At 40.2% G+C, this 20182-nt stretch overlaps 1 protein-coding gene and 1 long non-coding RNA gene across 3 annotated transcripts; one reads left to right on the top strand and one right to left on the bottom strand.

Moving 5' to 3' along the window:
- The first annotated feature begins 2108 nt into the window (after positions 1 to 2108).
- On the top strand, positions 2109 to 14369 carry LOC108945235 (uncharacterized). Its single transcript, XR_001969366.3, has 3 exons — positions 2109 to 2142; positions 13489 to 13585; positions 13690 to 14369. It is a non-coding gene; the product is annotated as an uncharacterized lncRNA (long non-coding RNA).
- Positions 14370 to 14523: 154 nt separating this feature from the next.
- LOC104096673 (triose phosphate/phosphate translocator, chloroplastic-like) lies at positions 14524 to 19630 on the bottom strand. Of its 2 annotated transcripts, XM_009603080.4 has the most exons (12): positions 19052 to 19629; positions 18889 to 18960; positions 18240 to 18305; positions 18045 to 18123; positions 17829 to 17949; positions 17496 to 17591; positions 17127 to 17239; positions 16551 to 16628; positions 16343 to 16459; positions 16105 to 16204; positions 15568 to 15668; positions 14524 to 14885 (listed from the first exon to the last, which is right to left on the bottom strand). In XM_009603080.4, exons 1-12 carry the CDS (start codon positions 19333 to 19335, stop codon positions 14859 to 14861), a joined length of 1254 nt encoding a protein of 417 aa, XP_009601375.1. In that variant the 5' UTR covers positions 19336 to 19629; the 3' UTR covers positions 14524 to 14858. The 2 variants fall into 2 exon arrangements, with proteins under 2 accessions (XP_009601375.1, XP_033512148.1); XM_033656257.2 differs by lacking the exon at positions 18240 to 18305 and having other exon boundaries at positions 19052 to 19630.
- Between the last annotated feature and the right edge of the window lie 552 nt (positions 19631 to 20182).

The following is a 20182-nucleotide window of genomic DNA, read 5'->3' as shown; positions in this document are numbered from 1 at the left end:
AATTTCTTGGAAGATATTCCATTTTGGCTCAAACCTTTGGCACCTATATGTATACATTGTGATAGTCAAGCGGCAATAGGTAGGGCAGGGAGCGTTATGTATAATGGAAAATCTTGTCACATTCGACAGAGACACAATACCATTAGATAAATTCTCTCTAGTGGTATTATCACGATTGGCTACCTAAAGTTAAGAGATAACATGTCAGATCCACTTATAAAAGGCCTATCTATAGAGGCAGTTGAAAGATCATCGAAGGGAATGGGGTTAAGGCCTAGGACAAGTCATCATGGCAGTAACTCTACCTAGCAGACTGGAGATCCCAAGATCTAGGTTCAAGGAGATTAAACAAAGTTATGAATGACGGTTCAACATTGTCAAATAACTCAACCATTCTCGTGATGAAGACAATGTTCAAAAATCAGGGTAAAACATTAAGAATTTTTGATGAGTCAATAAAGCTTAAAGCTTTTTAATGATTTGCTAAGTCTAGCAGGAAATATTCAGATAGTGTGTCTATAGGATTACATGATTAGAAATCACTTATGTGAGTGTGAAGTGTAAGCCGCTTCAAGGGGAATGAAAGTAAAGACCCATTCTCTAAGCACTCATGAAACTAGGTGGTGTTCATGGCTGAAACGATCACAACCATGAGAACCATAGATGGTCAAGGGTTGATTGTGTGACTTATGTTGTCTAGGTATACAACAAAGCTCGACGGTTCAAAGATATCAAATCTACCGATTGGCCGAGTATATCCAATATAAGTTCACTACGGAAAGTTCAAAGGGAAACCTATTTATCCAGATGCAATTAATCCTTGTATTTAAATCACACACTTTTCCGTGTATTCCTTTGTAATATAGCCATTACCCATTCATGTGGGGGGGGGGGATTATTGGTAATAAAAGATTGGTGAATGGGAAATGAAGGGAAGAAAGTGGAGGGAAAGTGAGCTTCTTTTTGCTTTGGAAAGAGCAAAGTGTCCCTCATTGATGGTGGAAAGAAAAATGAATGTGCTTATATTGAGAGAGCACTTCTCTTAGTGTTAAATGGGTTGGAAAGAAAGGAATCCTCGCGCCGTCGTTGTCGTCGCTCGCTCGGCTCGGCTTCAGCTTCGGATTCGGCTTTGGCTTCAGATTTAGCTTCGACTTCGGCTTCGGATTCAGATTCAGATTCAGATTCGGTTAAAGTTTGATTGATTAATCTTTTTTGGACAAATTTTCTTTCAATTATTTAATTAATTAATTTAATTAATTAACAAAAATTCAACCCGGAATAACGCAGGACCCGCGACACGACCCGATCCGATTCTTTTTCGAATTATTTTAAATCCTCTTTCCCAGAATATTTCAAACGTGAAATGTTCCCACCTGTTCCAATAGCAATGGCTGTTTCTGAAAGGTTGCAAACCTTTTCAGAAACAGTGCCATAAAATGGCTATAAATATGGCTTGATCCCAGAATCTTTCCTTACAAATTTTTTCTGATCTTCTTCTTCTTCTTCTGCACAAAATTTTTCAGTGTGTTTTACAACCATTGAGTGATTCGCAGCTCATCAGAGTTTTTGGTACCAATACACTAGTGAGTTAAATCGTTCTATCCTGGGAGGGTATTATTACATCTCCTCAGGTACTTGAGGGGAATAATTTCCTTAAGGACACACTATGCATTCAGTGGGCTCAATTTATTTTGAAATTATTTTCAGATATTATTTCGACATTTTGTTACTACTAACTTTCTGTTTCTGTTTCAGAAAGTTTACTGTTTCATTATTCATTATAGTAATACATATTGGATAACATTCTTTTCTTGTTTTCTTTCTCTTTCTGTCACAAAGTGAGGCCTTATAACATGCCATTGACTTTAACACTCTCTTAATCTTCTTGTATCATATTAAAGATTTGAGCGCAATTATAGGTCGTCTGGTTAGTAGCTGTGATGGTTTTCAGTGTTCATGTCCAAATGATTGTTAACTTAAAAACATTATTCAAGGGTCATTATTTTCCTTGTTTATAGCGAAATGATTCTTGTTAAGCAGACCTATAGTTTATAATCAATAGAGTTAGTCATTTTTCATATCTTTTGTCTTATGGTTCTATGCATGTTGATGAAGCTACAAAAGTGTATGAGCACTTTGTAGGTTGTATACGGGTAAAATCGAACTCAGGATTTGACCAAGCATCCAACACGACAGTTTGGGATCGAGAGATGGTGATTAAATCCAAGAGATCGGTTCCTGCCTTGTCGAATTAGCCACCGGAACCACCAGACTTGACTTTGAGTTTACCGAGGTCATAACCGGTCCCGGTTATAACAGTCTCAAGGAAAATATTGCCACCTTATCCAACAAGGATCCGAAATTCCCGCAACTAACTTGACATTACGGCGGAAATCATGGAACATACCAAAAAAGGGGGGACCAACAGTCACCAAATCAATGACTTTTTACCTTTTATAGAACAATAGAATAATACCCTAAAAGTAGGACTCCTTGAATATATAATGGGGGCCTAGCAATTCATGAGGGGATATGGTAATATACACTCATAAGCAATACATTACTATTTATTCTTGAAGTTCTTATTCTTTGGTTTCACAATACTGATCTAAGAGCGTTTCAACTCAAGGGCATCCAACCTCACTAGGTTGAAATAAGCTAATTTGTGTGGTTTGCAGTTAATTTATCATTATTTATTTCAATTGCAATCTAATTTATCGTTTAGTATCAAATTAATCCGCACATCCTTTAAACCACTAACAAATTCAATTGTTATCCGATTTTGAGGGTAAACAGTTTGGCGCCCACCGTGGGGCTGAGGATAATAACGGCAATTTGGTACAAATCACCATAACACACCCCATTTTACACTTGTTCTTTGAAGTATTTCTTATTTCAGGTCAAGATCGAAATGTCAAACCCATAGTCTGTCCCTCTAAACATGGACATGGAAGCCAGCCACCATGGCAGGAACAACAATGCAACACTCGACAATGAGATACCCCCGGTCGATCCCGGTAGAATCCCGATGACGGTTCCCATCAACGCCTATTCGCATGTGGCCATCGACATAAATCAGCCTACTGACCCCCAAAATAGCGTGTGGAGGGAAGCCCGTTCGATCGCCCCGAACACACACGATGGCAAAAATGATGGGATCAACGTACGTATGATCTTCGAAATGCTACAGTCAAAACAGGCGGCGATAACTCAATTGCAGAACCAAGGTCGAGCACTGAGTAGAAGTGAACCCGAGCTCCCCAGAGAAGTCGTCCGCAGGAATGAGCCGATCACAGAGAGGACGAACGAAAATGAATCAGGATCTAAACCCGAGATCATAAGAATACTCGATGAACTGACGAAACTGATAGAATCAGGGGAAAAGAAAATCGAAGCCAACGATAAAAAAATGGAAACCTACAATTCCAGGGTGGATCAAATCCTGTGAGCACCCCCAATACTGAAGAGCCTGGATTCTAAGAAATTTATTTAGAAACCTTTTCCCTCGAGCGTGGCTCCAAAGTCTATCCCAAGAAGTTTCGCATGCCCGAGATTCCTAAGTATAATGGAACGACCGACCCAAATGAGCATGTGACCTCCTATACATGTGCCATCAAAGGGAACGACTTGGAGGATGATGAGATCGAGTCTGTCCCGTTAAAAATATTTGGGGACCCTATCGAAAGGAGCTATGATATGGTATCACAACCTGCCTCATAATTCTATTGACTCATTTCCTATGCTTGCAGATTACTTTGTGAAAGCACACCCCGGGGCTATAAAGGTCGAGACCAGGAAGCCATACCTTTTCAAAGTAAAATAGAAGGATAACGAGATGCTCAGAGAATTCATATCTCGGTTCCAAATGGAACGAATGGATTTTCCCCCGATCGCGGACGATTGGACCGTTCAGGCTTTCACCCAAAGGCTCAACGTTCGAAGTTCGCTGGCTTCACAACAGTTAAAATAAAACTTGGTAGAATATCTAGCAATCACTTGGACCGATTTCCATAATCGGTACCAATCAAAAATCAGGGTCGAAGATGACCAGCTCGGGACCCCATCCGGATCCGTACACCCCATCAGGATCATCGACCGAGTCAAGAGAGACACCGATCACGAACTTAGATCAAACCAGGATTAGTATCAACTGTACAATAGGGACTGTAGAAGTAGTGGGTTCGGGCGAAACCCTATGAGAAATAAAAGAAGAAATGACCAAGGACAGAACAACCAAGGACTCATGAGCAAAAACAGCTTCGACAGGCCCATCGGGCCTAAATAAGCACTGAGGCTATCGGAGTACAATTTCAGCATCGATGCCTCTGCTATCATGTCCGCCATCGAATACATTAAAGATACCAAATGGCCTCGACCTTTGCAATCCGATCCAGCCCAAAGGGATCCTAACCTAATGTGCAAATATCATGGCACTCATGGTCACAGAACGAAAGATTGTCAGCAATTAGGGAAGAGGTAGCCTGGCTGTTCAACAACGGACATCTCCGATAATTCCTCAGTGATCGGACTAAGAGTTATTTTAGGAACAAGGATTCTAATTAATGAACCGAACCAGAGGAACCTCAGCACGTCATAAACATGATCATCGATGGTGTCGACATCCCCAGGGACCAATGCTGAAGCGCTCCAAACTATCCATCACTAGGGAAAAGCGGACTTGAGATTACCTACCAGAAGGAACCTTGTCATTCAACGACAAAGACGCGGATTGCACAACCCTACAACGATGCACTGGTAATATCGGTACTCATAAATAAATATCAAGTTAAATGTGTGTTGATTGATCTAGGTAGCTCGGCCAATATCATCAGGTCGAGGGACGTGGAACAACTCGGCCTACAAGAACAGGTTGTACCTGTAGCCCGAGTCCTAAACGTGTTCAATATGGCCTGTGAAATCACTAAAGGGGAAATAACATTACCAATGAACGTCACTGGAACCGTTTAGGAAGCCAAGTTTTATGTAATCGAAGGGGATATGAGATACAATGCTTTGCTCGGAAGGCCATAAATTCACAACATGATAGCGATACTATCGACATTACACCAGGTGCTGAAATCCCCGACGCCCGAAGGAATCAAAACAGTTTACGAGGAACAACCGGCCGCTAGGGAAATGTTTGCAGTCGATGAGGTGATCTCGGCATCCACAATCTCGATATCTAAGGGTCTGAATCCGGTGGTAAAAAATGGGGCCAAATAGCAATCACCGATACCAGTCTCGACAGACTCGAGGGAGCGAGGGATAGAAGAGGGCAACGATTACGTAGTCCCCAGATCTTTGATAGCCCCCAACGATTCTGACTCTACAAAATCAATGATCGAGGAACTAGAGCAAGTCGTACTAAGTGAACACCTGCCCGATCGAAAGGTATTCCTGGGTACGGGGTTAAACCCCGAGCTCAAGAAAAAACTCGTTCAATTTCTTATAGCTAACAAAGATTGTTTTTCTTGGTCCCACCTCGATATGATAGGGATATCGCCGAAAATAGCCACTCACAAGCTAAGCTTGGACCCGAAGTTCCACCCAGTCAAATAGAAGAAGAGACCCAGTGCGAGGTCAAACATGCTTTAATCAAAGACGAGGTATCGAAACTCCTTAAAATGGGGTATATTCGGGAAGTTAAATACCCGAATTGGTTAACAAACGTAGTGGTAGTCCCCAAAAAGGGAATAAATTAAGAATGTGTATAGACTATAAGGATTTGAATAAAGCATGTCCTAAGGAATCCCTCCCTCTGTGCAACATCGATCGCATGATCGATGCCACGGCTGGCAACAAGATGCTTAGTTTTTTCGATGCCTACTCCGGTTACAACCAAATACGGATGAACCCGGATGATCAGGAAAAAACCTCCTTTATCACTAAATACGGCACATACTGCTATAACGTAATGCCACTCAGGTTAAAAAACTTCGGTGCCACTTACCAACGCCTAGTAAACCGGATGTTCGAAGAACAAATAGGAAAATCAATGGAGGTTTACATTGACGATATGTTGGTTAAGTACCTACGAGCAGAGGACCATTTAAAACACTTACATGAAATCTTCAACATATTGAAAAAATACAATATGAAGCTGAACCCAGAGAAGTGTGCATTTAGAGTTGGATCAGGTAAATTTCTCAGATTCATGGTGTCTAATAGGGGAATCGAGATCAACCCCGACAAAATCAAAGCTATTGAAGATATCACGATTGTAGACAACGTAAAGGCCGTGCAAAGGTTAACTGCCCGCATAGCCACCTTGGGATGATTCATCTCGAGGTCCTTTGATAAGTGCCATCGATTCTTCTCATTATTGTAAAAAAAGAGTAATTTCTCGTGGACCTCGGAGTGCCAACATGGCTTGGAAGAGCTCAAGCAATAGCTATTGAGCCCGCTGTTGCTCCACATGCCGAAGATAGACAAACAATTATACCTATACCTGGCAGTATCAGAAATAGCGGTAAGTGGAGTCCTGGTCTAGGAATAAAAAGGTACGCAATTCCCAATTTACTATATTAGCAGAACTTTAGGTGAGGCCGAAATTAGATACCATCACCTAGAGAAATTAGCGCTTGCCTTGTTAAGTGCCTCTAGGAAGTTGAAACCGTATTTTCAATGTCACCCCATATGTGTTGTGATTACTTACCCATTGATAAATATAATACATAAACTCGAACTCTCAGGACGGTTAGCTAAGTGGGACGTTGAGGTCAGCGGGTACGATATTGAATATCTTACCCCGAACGGCAATTAAATTCCAAATCCTGGTAGACTTTGTGGCCGATTTTATGCCGACACTGGTACCCGAAGTCGAAAGAGAGTTATTATTGAATCGGGGACTTCTTCGGGGATCTGGGCCCTCTTTACAGATGGAGCCTCGAACACGAAGGGTTTCAGACTTGGCATCGTGTTAAAACCACCAAAGGGCAATGTAGTTAGACAATCTATTAGAACTATAAAATTGACTAACAACGAAGCCGAATATGAGGCCATGATTGCAGGTCTGGAACTAGCCAAAATCAAGGGGGCAGAGGTAATAGAAGCTAAGTGTGATTCCCTCCTTGTGGTAAACCAAGTTAATGGGACGTTCGAGGTAAGAAAAGAACGAATGCAAAGATACCTGGATAAATTACAGGTAACATTACACCGATTCAAGGAATGGACTCTACAACACGTGCCCCGTGATCAAAACAACGAGGTCGATGCCCTCACTAACTTGGGATCGTCGGTAGAAGACAATGAGCTCAATTCAGGGGCAGTCGTACAACTAATGAGGTCGGTAGTTGAAGAGGTCCATGCCGAAATTAACTCAATGAGCCTAACATGGGATTGGAGAAACAAATACATAGAATACATAAAAACTAAAAAATTGCCCTCGAGGATGGAGCCTGGTTTAGTTTGTCCGAGGATGGAACCTTAGTAAGAAGAACGTTCGATGGCCAGATCGTGATATGTTTGGGACCGGGAGATACCGAATACGTTTTGAGGGAAATTCATGAAGGCACCTGCGAAAATCATTCAGGTACCGAAGCATTGGTCCGAAATATAATTAGGGTCGGCTACTACTGGATCGACATGGAAAGGGATGCAAAGGAATTCGTACGAAGATGTAGTGAATGTCAAAGGAATGCTCCAATGATTCATCAAGTCGGGGAGCTGCTACATTCGGTCTTGTCACCGTGGTCGTTCATGAAATGGGGGATGAATATCGTTGGCCCCTTTCCACGGGCACCCAGTAAGGCTCAATTTATTTTATTTATAACTGACTATTTTTCTAAATGGGTGGAAGCACAAGCATATGAGAAGGTCAGATAAAAGGAAGTCATCAATTTTATCTGGGACCACATCATATGTTGGTTCGGAATACCGGCTGAGATCGTGTGCGACAACGGGAAACAGTTCATTGGAACCAAAGTAAGCAAGTTTCTCGAACACCATAAGATCAAAAGGATCTTATCAACTCCCTACGACCCTAGTGGTAATAGACAAGAAGAATCCACCAATAAAACCATAATCCAAAACCTCAAAAAGAGGTTTGATCGACACCAAAGGAAAATGGAAGGAGATCCTACCTGAAGTCCCGTGGGCATATCGTACGACTTCAAAATCTAGTACTGGGGCCACCCGGTTCTCACTTGTTTAAGGCGCCGAAGCTCTGATACCAGTCGAAGTTGGAGAACCGAGTCTCAGGTTCCAATATGCTGCCAAAGAAACAAATAACGAGATCCTGAACACGAGCCTGGAAATACTAGACGAAAGGCGTGATGCCGCGCTAGTCCGAATGGTAGCCCAAAAACAATGAATCGAGAGATATTACAATCAAAGAGCCAACATTCCAAACTTTAATATCAGGGATTTGGTATTAAGGAAGGTCACGACAAACACTCGGAATCCGAATAAAGGAAAACTGGGAGGGTCCGTATCAAATTATCGAGGTCACCAGGAAAGGGTCATACAAACTTGGAACAATGCACGGTGAACAAAAACCGAACAAATGGAACATCACCCACTTAAAGCGATATTACTGCTAAGGTACGACCCCGATCACCTTCTTTTACTCAGCTACATTTTTGACTAATACTTGCAGTTACCTGAAAGCACTGGTTGCATTCTTTTTCCCTTGATCCGATTTTGTCCCAAATGGCTTTTCTCGCAAGGATTTTAATGAGGCAATAGTGAAATCGTGCTAACTTAGAATCAAAGTCAACAACATTTGAGGCTTATCTACGACAAACCCCGAACACTGGAGGGCATAATCCATAATCCGGGGGGAATGATTTTTGATTCTTATGCTCGAACAATCTAGGCTCCATCAAAAAGATTCTATGCAAAGGCCAAACAGTCGATTGAACCATACCCACATAGACTACTTGAGCCCGGACACAAAATACAAATCTAACTTTGTATACTCTACCTTTGCGGATAAAAAATCGTGCCTTTTTGAAAAAAAAAATCATTTGGTGTCCCGAAGACATCGAGCCCAAGAGCCACTCCACTCAGGGATTGCATTGCCTAAATTAAAAAGGCTACGGCCATTCCGAAATATAAAAGCCCGAGGGCACAAATACTATTTGGCGTTGCCCGAATTAAAAGTCTACAACCATTCCAGGATAATGAAACCCAAGGGCACGAAGCTTATTTGGAATTGCCCGAACTAAAAGGCTACAACCATTCCAGGATATTAAAACCCGAGGGCATGAAGCCTATTTGGCTCTGCCCGAACCAAAAGGCTACGAATGCATTAAAACGGCTCAGAGACGTCCGAAACCCGTAACAAAAAGTACCGTTGGAAAATTATAAATCTAAGGAATTATAAGTACTTTGGGAAAGATTTTCGGTCATACCGGATTCCCGCGATGCCTTAGAAAAAATAAAATCAAAGGCAAAACCTGTTCAGAACTCTGAACATGGCTATTTAATGCTAAGGCGTTTCAATCTTTGCAAAACATAAAAATAAAGGCAAAGGAAAATCTCGAGAATTATCAAAGAGAAATGGAAAATTTGTATTTATGAAGTATAATATTTACAAAGGCCAACGACCTTGACAAGAAGTACTAAATACAAAAAGAAAAGAAACAAAATCGGATAGAGGCACTTAAGCAGCCTGATCTTGGCTGGAGCCTACCTCGTCACCAGGATAACCGGGGCCTTCTCCACCCTTAGACTTGCTTGAGTCCTCGGAATCTTCCTCCTTGGGATAGGCCAGCTTCCTGGCCTCGGCTTCGATCACCTTGTCATTCTCAATCTTAGCCGATAAGTCAAAACCTCGAGCGTGAACTTCTTCGAGGGACTCCCTTCGTGATTGACACTTCATATGCTCAACTATATTTTTTACAACATCCTGAGCCGCCTCGGCATCGGCCTTGTACCGGGCCACCATTTCATCAACTTCGGTTTTGACCACAATGACCTCTGACTTGGCCGTGTTAAGCTCTTTGGCTAGACTTCTCGATCTGAGACAGCCGAACCTAACCGGGATTGGAGCTCTTCAACCTTTTTGGTCTGAACCTCGACCCTCTCCTTTGCAGCTCTAAGCTGGATTTTAGCCGAATTTAGTTGTGCCCGAGCAGCCTTCTTTTTTCAAGGCCAGACGATCTATTCAGCCTTTCCATTCATCGGTCTCAGCTTTGACTATGTCCATTTCAGCTCGGAGTTGGTCAATCCGATCGAGTTTTTGCTGGACCTGCAGATTTTGACCATAAATCACCGAATCAAATTCATCGTCACTAACCTCAAAAACTTTTAACTGCTCGACCAAATCACCATGTTCCTTCCGAGCAACTTCCAGCTCGGCACAAAGGTTCTTATCCTCCCATTCGAATTTCTCGCTAAGAAGTTTAAAGGCATCTCTCTTCTCAGTGAGCTCTCGAACTTCAGCTTCGAATTGTTTCAGCTCGTCCCGGTACTTTAAAAAGGTCTCATGATGAAGCACTGAGGCCTACAAGCACAAAGAGAAACACTAAGTTATCTACGAAATAATCTAAGTGTAAATCAAAAAATCACTTAGGAAAGCATGAAGTTACCCGGTTCAAAGCCTGTTGTGCTTCGTTGAAAAGGCAGGGTGCACTCACCTCGTTCATCTTAGCTTGATCATCCTCGGTCACCAGACACAGAAGATAACTAGCCACCCATACGGGGGCGGAAAGAGCTCGGGCATCTTCCATAAGGGAAATAACAATGGTACGTTTCCGATCGAGATATGCACTCGGAGCAGGGAATTGACTGATTAATTTCGGGCTCGAGGAAGGCCCGCTTGCTTTCGGGGATTGGATTTTTCTCAGTATATCTAAGCCACCTAAGCCGGTGACATCCTCTGTGGCTGTCAAATCCACGCCATCGAAAAAGCCGTGGAAAAGGTCGTCCGCTCCATGCGCCTCTTCGATGGGGCGTTCTTTATAGCTCAGGCCCTGTTGAACATCGACTCTGTGAACGAGGGTGGCTCGGTGATCTTTGTCGAACCAAGTGCTTCCTGCGGGGCTTTGCCCGCATCTCGGGAAGCTTTAGTTCCTACCTCCTCCCCGGCCTCCTCGACTTGATGAAGATCGGCCTCGCCTCCCTCTGGTTCGGAGGCCCCTTGCAATTCGAGCTGCGATGGCGCGCTGGCCACCAGATCGAAGTCTTTTCCTTCCTTCTCGGACTCATCCCTCAATAGATAGAGTGAGTCCGGAGACAGTGCTCGAGCACTGGTGCTTCCCTTGGGTTTACATGCCAATCTTTTCCTTGGCTTCTTCTTCTCAGAGCTCGGAGAACTCAAAGCCCTTTTTCTTTTCCTCTCTTTATTCTGCATCTGAGTAGATGGTTCGGTAAGGATGTCGACATCACCATATGGAGGCCTCATTGCGACATCTTTTGATAAACCTACCAAAATAAATAAAACGAGTAAGAACTCAATGGCGCAGAAGGGAAATCAAATGCCACTTAAGAAAAATCTCACCATGGGAATGGGTATCCCATCGGCCCTTCGAAAGCTCGTGCTAGGAACGCTCGGAATAAGGCCTTTGTTTTGCAATGCCCTCGACTCATTCCTTGAGTCGAGGAACTACATCCGGTATCCGAGCAACAACTGCACCTCCACAAAACATCGATGAGAAGGGAGGAAAAGGAAGAGCGATGAACAAAATTTTAAAAGAAAGATTATACTTACGTGTCATATTCCACTTCTAAGGAAATGACATATGCTCTGCTGGGATCAAATTCGAGGTCTTCACTCGGACAAAACGGCCTAACCAGCCTCGGTCCCGATCTTCGTCGATGCTCAAGAACGGGGCCTTACTGGCCCGACGAGCAAGCTTGATTAGTCCCCCTTGATATATAAGCCCATAAGATGGTCGATGGTGAAGGGACACCCCTCAATCTTGCTTACAAAAAAACGGAGGAGAATTACTATCCTCCAAAAAGAAGGGTGAATTTGACCAAGAGTCACCTCGTACCTTTTACAGAAGACAATAATGACCGGGTCCAAGGGACCCAGCGTGAAGAGATAAGTGTAAATACTTAAAAATCTCTCCACGTGGGTAGTGATGGCTTCCTCAAGCTTGGGGACCACTATGTGCTTATTAGCCAGTTGCAATCTTTCTTGACCTCGGAGAGGGCATCCTCGGTAATCGAGCAAATATATCTCGAGACCGGCTCACACCGGCCCGGTACCGAGGAGGGCTTCTCGATATTGAAATCAGCACCGATCGGGCACCCCCCGGGGAAGAACATTTTCAGGGGAGGTTCCGGTGCCGGTTCCTCGGCAGCAGTATGGGAAACGGTTTCCTCAACAGCCAACCTCGAGGCATAGAGAGTTTCTTTTTGAGGAACGGATTTTGAAGTCTTCGGCATTTCTTTTAAAATGGAAGAGATATAAAAAAAGAAGGTTTGAATGAGGAATAATGGATGATTAGCGGATGAAGAACTCTTACGAAAGATCTCAGAAAATCACAATCAAAGAACTTGGAAGTGTTGAAATCTCTTAGACACGAGAGCAGAAGGTTTGAATGTAAAATTTGAATGAACAAAGGAAGATGTATTTATAGTTTTCCAAGCGACGGTTCGCATCTAGGAGTGGCCGACCAGCAATTGACAAACATTTAATGCCTTAAAAACTGGACCGACAGGACGTTTCAACTATTCTTGTCGCTTATGTCATGATTTTTGTCGCTTACGTCATGATTTATCGAAGTGAGATTCGGGAGCTCATATCGTTTCTCGTCATTTACTCTCCGAAAAATGAGGGGACTTTACGTCATGATTTTTGTCGCTTACATCATGATTTATCGAAGTAACAATCTGGAGCTCATATCGTTTCTCGTTATTTATTCTCCGAAAAATGAGGAGACTATCTATATACGGGTAAAATCGAACTCGGGATTTGACCGAGCGTCTAACACGACAGTTTGGGATCGAGAGATGGTGATAGAATCTCAGAGATCGGTTCCTGCCTTGCCGAATTAGCCACCGAAACCACCAGACTTGCCTTCGAGTTTACCGAGGTCATAACAAGTCTCGATTATAACGGTCTCAAGGAAAATATTACCAGCTTATCCAACAAGGGTTTGAAATTTCCGCAACTAACCGGACATTACGACGGAAATCACGAAACATACCAAAAAAGGGGGACCAACAGTTAGCAAATCAATGACTTTTTACCTTTTATAGAACAATAAAATAATACCCTAAAAGTAGTACTCCTCGAGTATATAAAGGGGCCTAGCAATTCATGGGGGAAGATGGTAACATACACTCATAAGCAATACATTACTATTGATTCTTAAAGTTCTTATTCTTTGTTTTCACAATACTGATCTAAGCGCATTTCAACTCAAGGGCAACCAACCTCCCTAGGTTGAAATTATCCAATTCGTGTGGTTTGCAGTTAATTTATCGTTATTTATTTCAATTGCAATCTAATTTATCATTTAGTATCGAATTAATACGCATATTCTTTAAACTATCTGCAAATTCAATTGTTATCCGACTTTGAGGTAAACATAGGTTTAGATGTTAAGCCAAATGCACTTATTCTGTGCTTGTTGATATTCAACTTATTAAGAGAGACCTTAAAGGCGCAATTTCTGTTGTCGACGAGATGGTACTTCGTAGTTTGACTGCAATCACTCTCCCATCCCACCCTGCAGTCCCCTCAAATAAATGGTTTGAGCTGACTAATAATTTAAAATTTGGCATCATGTGCAGGTGCGTGGACAATATAAACCATCTAAGGAAATGGTGAAAAAGATCCGAAGGCAATGTACTCGAGAGATGGACTATGAATCTGACGATCGGGTGGAATCCTGGGCCAAACAGTTCGACACCCGAATGGGCACAGAGAACCGTCGGAACATGCTGTTTAATCTTGAATACAGTACTGAATATGCCGAATAGATGGTGCTGCAGTGACTCTGGGACTACCCTACTAATCTGTTGGCCCCTTTTAGTTTGTTAATGGAGACCTTTTTGCTAAGGACTTTATAGATGGTTGATTAAATATCATTGCTTGTAGCAATTTAAAGCTTTCCTAGGGTCTCTTTTCCTCTTCTTCAGGCCAGCCTCCACAGGTATGACATCAAAGTGCAGATGGAGTTGACAAAATCTGGTGATGTTTTGCATCTTGTGTCCTTGGCTTTATCCTTTATCCAATGTCTGTAAATTATAAAATTCTGGTTAGTATTAAGCCATGGAGGAGTGTCTATATTAATTTCATATTCTTTTGTACCCTTTAGGAAGAGGAAAAGCAAAGACGCAATTGCTATTATGCTAGTGCTATTGCAATGAGATCAAGGTCTTGGCTAACAATTGTAGCTCAATTATCCTGCTGAATATTTTACATTAGTTACAAATTTTCATTCGCTTCTTGCTTTTTGTTTTCTTCAAAATTGATTCTGTTTCTAAGTTGTGCTGGTGAACTTGTCAGGGATTCATGGTACTGAAATGAATCTAGCAATCTGTTTCCGCTGTGTGCAATATTTACTCACTCCAAACGAAATAAAGTTGTCTGATCTGCAGTACTGCGTCCTCCACGTCTGGAGATAAGTGTTCAAACTATTTACGAATTGTATAATATTCTTTGCATCACTGTAATCTTTTGAATAGCTCAGCAAACAACTGAAAAAACGAAATGTAATCTAGAGTCTTATTTTCTGGAATTACTGCCCGCTGAATTTATCAGCTTGTATCTAACTTGTGAATATTCAAACCAACAAAATGAGGCCAAATTTACAATTGTACAGAAGAAACAAGCGAACTAAAATAATTAAAAAGCCGTAGCTGAGATGAGGTAACTATTCTCCTGCATTAATCAGATCATCTCTGCACTGCTTGGTACTTTTTGTCTCCAGTCTTTAACTCTTCTTTGTTAGTGTGCCCTATTGTGCATGAGCAAGGGCAGCCTTCTGAAAATAGACAAGACTATTAAAGCAGTGCATTCAATTTTCTACAACTTCCGTTTTGCTTGAGAAGGGGCCAAATTTGGAGTAAAATGGCTTTTCTGGAAAAAGTTTTGAGGTAAATATAGAGAGCAAATTTAACCTCAATTTAAGTCAAACTGCACATGTAGGTCTAATTTTGCGTACGCACACTTTGTTCAAAATGGAATGCTGCTGGTTCTTTCCATTATATGTAGTGAAACACTTTTTTTAATTATACATAGGGGTAGGGGAAGTGGAAATGGTGGAAGGGATAACAAGGTGCGGAATCGAACCCCCACCAAGAAGGTGGACATTTAGATAGCCGACCAACTGAATTATTAAGATTCCTTACGTAATGAAACTAGACTGCTCAAAAAGGAATTAAAAAGTTTGATTTTTGTGTTAAACTGCTGGTAGTAGAAGAATATCTTAAAGCTGGACTAAAGTTGGAAAGCTGATTCTTTCTATATAGTTACACCACATTATGGTAAATGAAGTCAAATCTTTTGAAGTTGTTGTGTACTAGCTTTTATTCTTGAAGTGTTCAAATATTTTTGTGTGACCCAAATTAAGTTGTGATCACGTTACTGGGATGAGGACAGTAGTAGTACACTTGGATAGACAGAGAAAAGGAAGAATGAGGTTAGATGGTTCTTTAAGGACTAACCTGCTTTTGCTCTTCCATCCTTGCCTTTATTAAAGAGTAGATAGCAACACCTGCAATGGCTATTGCAGTACCAATCCCAGTTTGAGTTGATATCTTGTTTCCTGCAAAGTTTTGAAACAGTTAAGCACAGAACAAATTAACATACTGAATCAAGAATCTGGACAATGTCATGAAGCACAGTGTTGAAAATTAGTTGTACAATGCACCAGTAGTTTTTATGCACTGTAGCAGAAATGTAACAGACAGATCTCTTAGCCCTGAGTGGGAACTTTAGCAACCAAAGTATAAAAGAACTCTTCAACAAGGTCTCAATTTAGCTTGAGGGAAACTTGGACTTCGAAAATTCTTGATTGATACTATCAGGAAAGTTAATCTAAAAATCTTAGTATCATGCAAAGTTTACTTATCCTCTAATTTTATATTGCGACACACACTTCAATTGTAGTCATATGGAGTATCAAGAACTCATAATTCATTCATTTGACATTTATAAAAACACATGTATTGTGATGAAAGCATATTAGAGCATACGCTTACCAAATACCACAATAGAGAAACCAATCACAAAAACTCGCTTCAGTACATTTCCAACAGCATGTGTAAGTGGCGCAACCCGCTCTAATGTGTTGGTAGCTATCTGCAAAGGTTATTATACATTTTATGAAATTAAAGGAATTGACTCTAGGAAATTAACCAGAAAAACTTGAATTATGAAAAGATTAAAAACTCTATTAAAAAAGAAAATGCATTTATTTTTCACATACTTGATGCATACCTGGTTATACAGATGATAGAACATCCCTATCCAAAAGAGGTCAGATAAGAACTTATAAAGGCCTACTTTAGTAATGGCATCCCTGAAACCATACTGCAATAGTTGGGGTCCTTCAATCTGACATTGCATATTGCAGCTGTGTATTAGTTCTATCTTCGAAATATACTGAGAAAGCAGGTTTAAGTGTCTCTAAGAAAAATAAACTTACAAATATGGCTGGAGGGAGGCAAAAGAAGAGGGCCATGATTGAAATATATGCATATACATTTGTGCTATCCATTCCAGTCTGTCAAAAACAGTAGCAAGAAAAGCATAGATAAAAAAGTATAGGAGAAAGATAACAAAAATCCTTCAATGTTGATTGGTAAAATCCGAAAAGATACAATTATGTAGGACAGAAGACACTTAGAGGGATAGTTTGCAAAATTGAGAAAACTAAAACTGCTCCACTTGGTTTTGACTTCTTAATCCATGTGTGAACGAGTTCCTCGATGATGTATCTTAACCAAGCAATTCAACTCGTTTTGACAGAAATTTACATGTTAATCACATTTGCACCAGCTTTGACAAATTAAATTTGATTTCTAGGTAGTTGAAATTACAAGTCTAACATGAGAAGACGACAGAATGTTTTGTAAGGGAAGATCATGAAGGCTCATTGCATGAATTTTATGTCATTTTGCTGTTAAGGGAAGATAAAGAATTTTTGTATGTCAGTTAGCCTACGTGAAGGTAAAGTTGGCGTAGTTAAAGCAGAGTCTTACTATAGGAGGAAAACACTTACCATTGCTTTCTTTGAGTAGATACTTCTGTAAGTAAAAGCAATATTTGAGATCATTGCACTAGTGAAGCCAGTCCAATTGAATGACAGTTCAGTCAATGAAGCCATCGATACACCTAAAAACAGTTTCAGCCATCAAATTATTTTATTTTGACCAGAATTTGAGCAGGCTACATTAGCAAGAAGAATGAGGTAGAACCTCTGTGTTGAGGATTTGCTGGTAATTCAACACACTTGGTTAATCTTCTAACTAACTTCCTTTTCTTACTATAGGATACTGTAAAAGTTGTTAAGTTTTGCATTTACAGCCAAGATTTTCTGTGGAGATATTGTTTGAGCAGCTGGTAAAACAATGCTATATATGACACTTACCAATGACAACAGGGGCCAGTGATAACCACAGAGCGACAGGGATCTGGTGCCCCAAGACAAACTGAGAAGCAGCTGCACTGAAGAATGGCTCCAGAGCTATCAAACAACAATGAGAAAATGTCAGTTTTTCCAGAATAAGTGTGTAAGGAAGTATTCTGAACTGCTTTTTTATTTCTAAAACTAATTTCAGAAGCCATATATCAGCCATAAGAACCACTATTGATGTAATGATGTCGTATGAAGTACTTATTTGAACTGTAGAAATTTACAAGCATCTGTTATTAAAAACGAAAAATTAGCGAGCTAAAGTAGTATCTCTCTTTGAGTTATTACCTTTGATGGTATGAGTGAAGGATACAGCAACAGTTGCAAATGATACATTAGACATAACATGTCCAAGAGCATGACAGAATGCTACTGGAGTGAGCAGTGCCAGAAGTTCCTTATTGATGGGCTAATCACATAATTTGACCAATGCAAGCAAGTTCATTAAAGCCAGCTGATGGGCATATTAACAAAATATAGACAATGCACAAAATTGAAACTTACTGCACGTTTAGGTAGACCAACAGACCAACTAATAAGACAATAGGTTACTCCAACTAGAAGATGTACAACCGACACAAAGCTGCAAAAGCATCAAGAAAATCATATTCCAGAAAACTCAACGTAAGCTGTATTTTCTTTTCTTTGCAAAACAGGATATTGGATTTAACAGTCTCCCAAATTACTAATGCCACTTACTAAGGGTATGGGAAATAATTGTAGACCTTCTTGTTGAGTATATTGAAAATCACATTCAGAAAGTACCTGCATTAGAAGACTTAATGATCAGATTCATTTGAAAAGGGGCACAAGAAACTTTTAGCTATCTGATAAATGTAAAACTATATGTCCAATCAGTGGCAGAACTAGGCAGAGTGAAAGGGTTCAACTGAATCCCCTTCTTCAAAAGATTATACCGAGTAAATAGAGTAAAGACAAATTCTATATATATTCTGTTGAATCTCCTTGAAATAAGGAAAAATTCTAGTGTAACAGTGTAATTTTCTAAATCCTCTTATATATGTTGCCGGGAGTCTATCGGAAACAGCCTCTCTACCTCTCGGGGTAAGGGTAAGGTCTGCGTACACACTAACCTCCCCATACCCCACTAGTGAGATTTCACTAGGTTGTTGTTGTTGGCTCTTATATAAGTTCCTGGCTCCGCCGCTGTGTCCTATGAAAATTGACCACAATCACAGTTCCTCATTTTTACCTTTCTCAAGCCATATCTCCTCCCACCTCTCCCCCAAACGAAACTCTTTCTTTAAAAAAACAAAAAGTAACCAAAAAAGCCAAAAGATTTACAAGTCAAACAACTTGCTAGTCCAATAGTTACCCAACAGCTTACCATGTAAAGAAAAAGAATCCAGTAACTAGAGCTGGAAATTTTTCAGCAAAGCCTTTAGTTGGTTTAACATACCTGCTTACAAATTTGATAATCAATTAAATAATACTGTAAACTTTGTAAAAGAATGAAAAATAAAGATGCAAATGTAAAAAGAAAATCAAACCCATCATTAATTTCAATGTCAAGACCCTCTGCATCAGCAGCTGCAGCCTTTGTGACAAAAACATCAACATTGCTTCTTGGCTTCAGTAGTTGACTACATTTAACTAACTTCAGGGGCTTGCTGGATAACCCCACAGGTGAAAGTTCAAAGCTTTTGGAATTTAAAACAACTGATAGACTTCTCAAAGGAACTAAATTTGTTAAACTTCTACTAACAAGTTTGTGGGGTGAAGAAAATTTTGATTTTTGTAGAGAAATCTGAATGGTATTAGACATTGAAGCCATGATCAACGAGATGAAATGAAACCAAAGCCTTTATTGTATAAATGCCAAAACACCAACAATTCAACTGAAAGTTTATGAAATGTCTGTAAAAGAATCTTTGATAAAACCAACAAGAAAATAGAGAAATTGAAGCAAAGTACAACGTTGAAAACAAAGTTTGGTTAGCTCAAGAGCGGAGATGTCAAGAAGAAAAAAAGAGGAAATAATAGATAGCTATTTTGAGTTGGATGATTAATTAACAGAGAGAAAAAGGGAGGGAAAGGGAAGAGGAAGATTATGTTTGATTCATTAGGCCGTTATGTTCTCTTTAAATGAAAGCTCCTTTTGATGGTTGCTTGTATCTATTTTGAGTATTTTCCTTTCTTTTTGTTAGTAACAATAATAAGACAAATAATAAATAACAATTTAAAAAAAAAAAAAAACAATATAACATAACATAATGTAACTTAACATATCATCCATAAAGTGATTCATAGAGATATTCAAAATAATGGATTGTTATGCATGTCACATAACTGACCAGTGATGTGAGAATTATACAGTATATTGTTTCATGTTGTATCATATATTTATACTCGAATAGGACATTCTCTCCATCTTCTTTCCCAAGACATTTTAGTTAATGTAAAACGTCTTACTTTCATTACTTTGAAGATATCTGGCTGGTTTTAATAATTCTTTTTAAGATATATTTTCATATTAATTAATAGGTAATAATACTTAAAAGTAAAGAGATTTCATGGAAAAGCTTTCTTTAGGAAGCCTGAAAATCATTACTCAGGGAGTAACCAAAAGAATTAAAGAATCATTTAAAGTTATTCAAGGATTTTTTGAACTTTTCTTTCCC

This window comes from Nicotiana tomentosiformis, chromosome 11 (assembly GCF_000390325.3).
Source record: "Nicotiana tomentosiformis chromosome 11, ASM39032v3, whole genome shotgun sequence".
In the NCBI taxonomy this organism is placed as follows: Eukaryota; Viridiplantae; Streptophyta; class Magnoliopsida; order Solanales; family Solanaceae; genus Nicotiana; species Nicotiana tomentosiformis.
The sequence above is the reverse complement of the archived record's forward strand: the minus strand, read 5'-3'. Positions and strand labels throughout refer to the sequence as shown.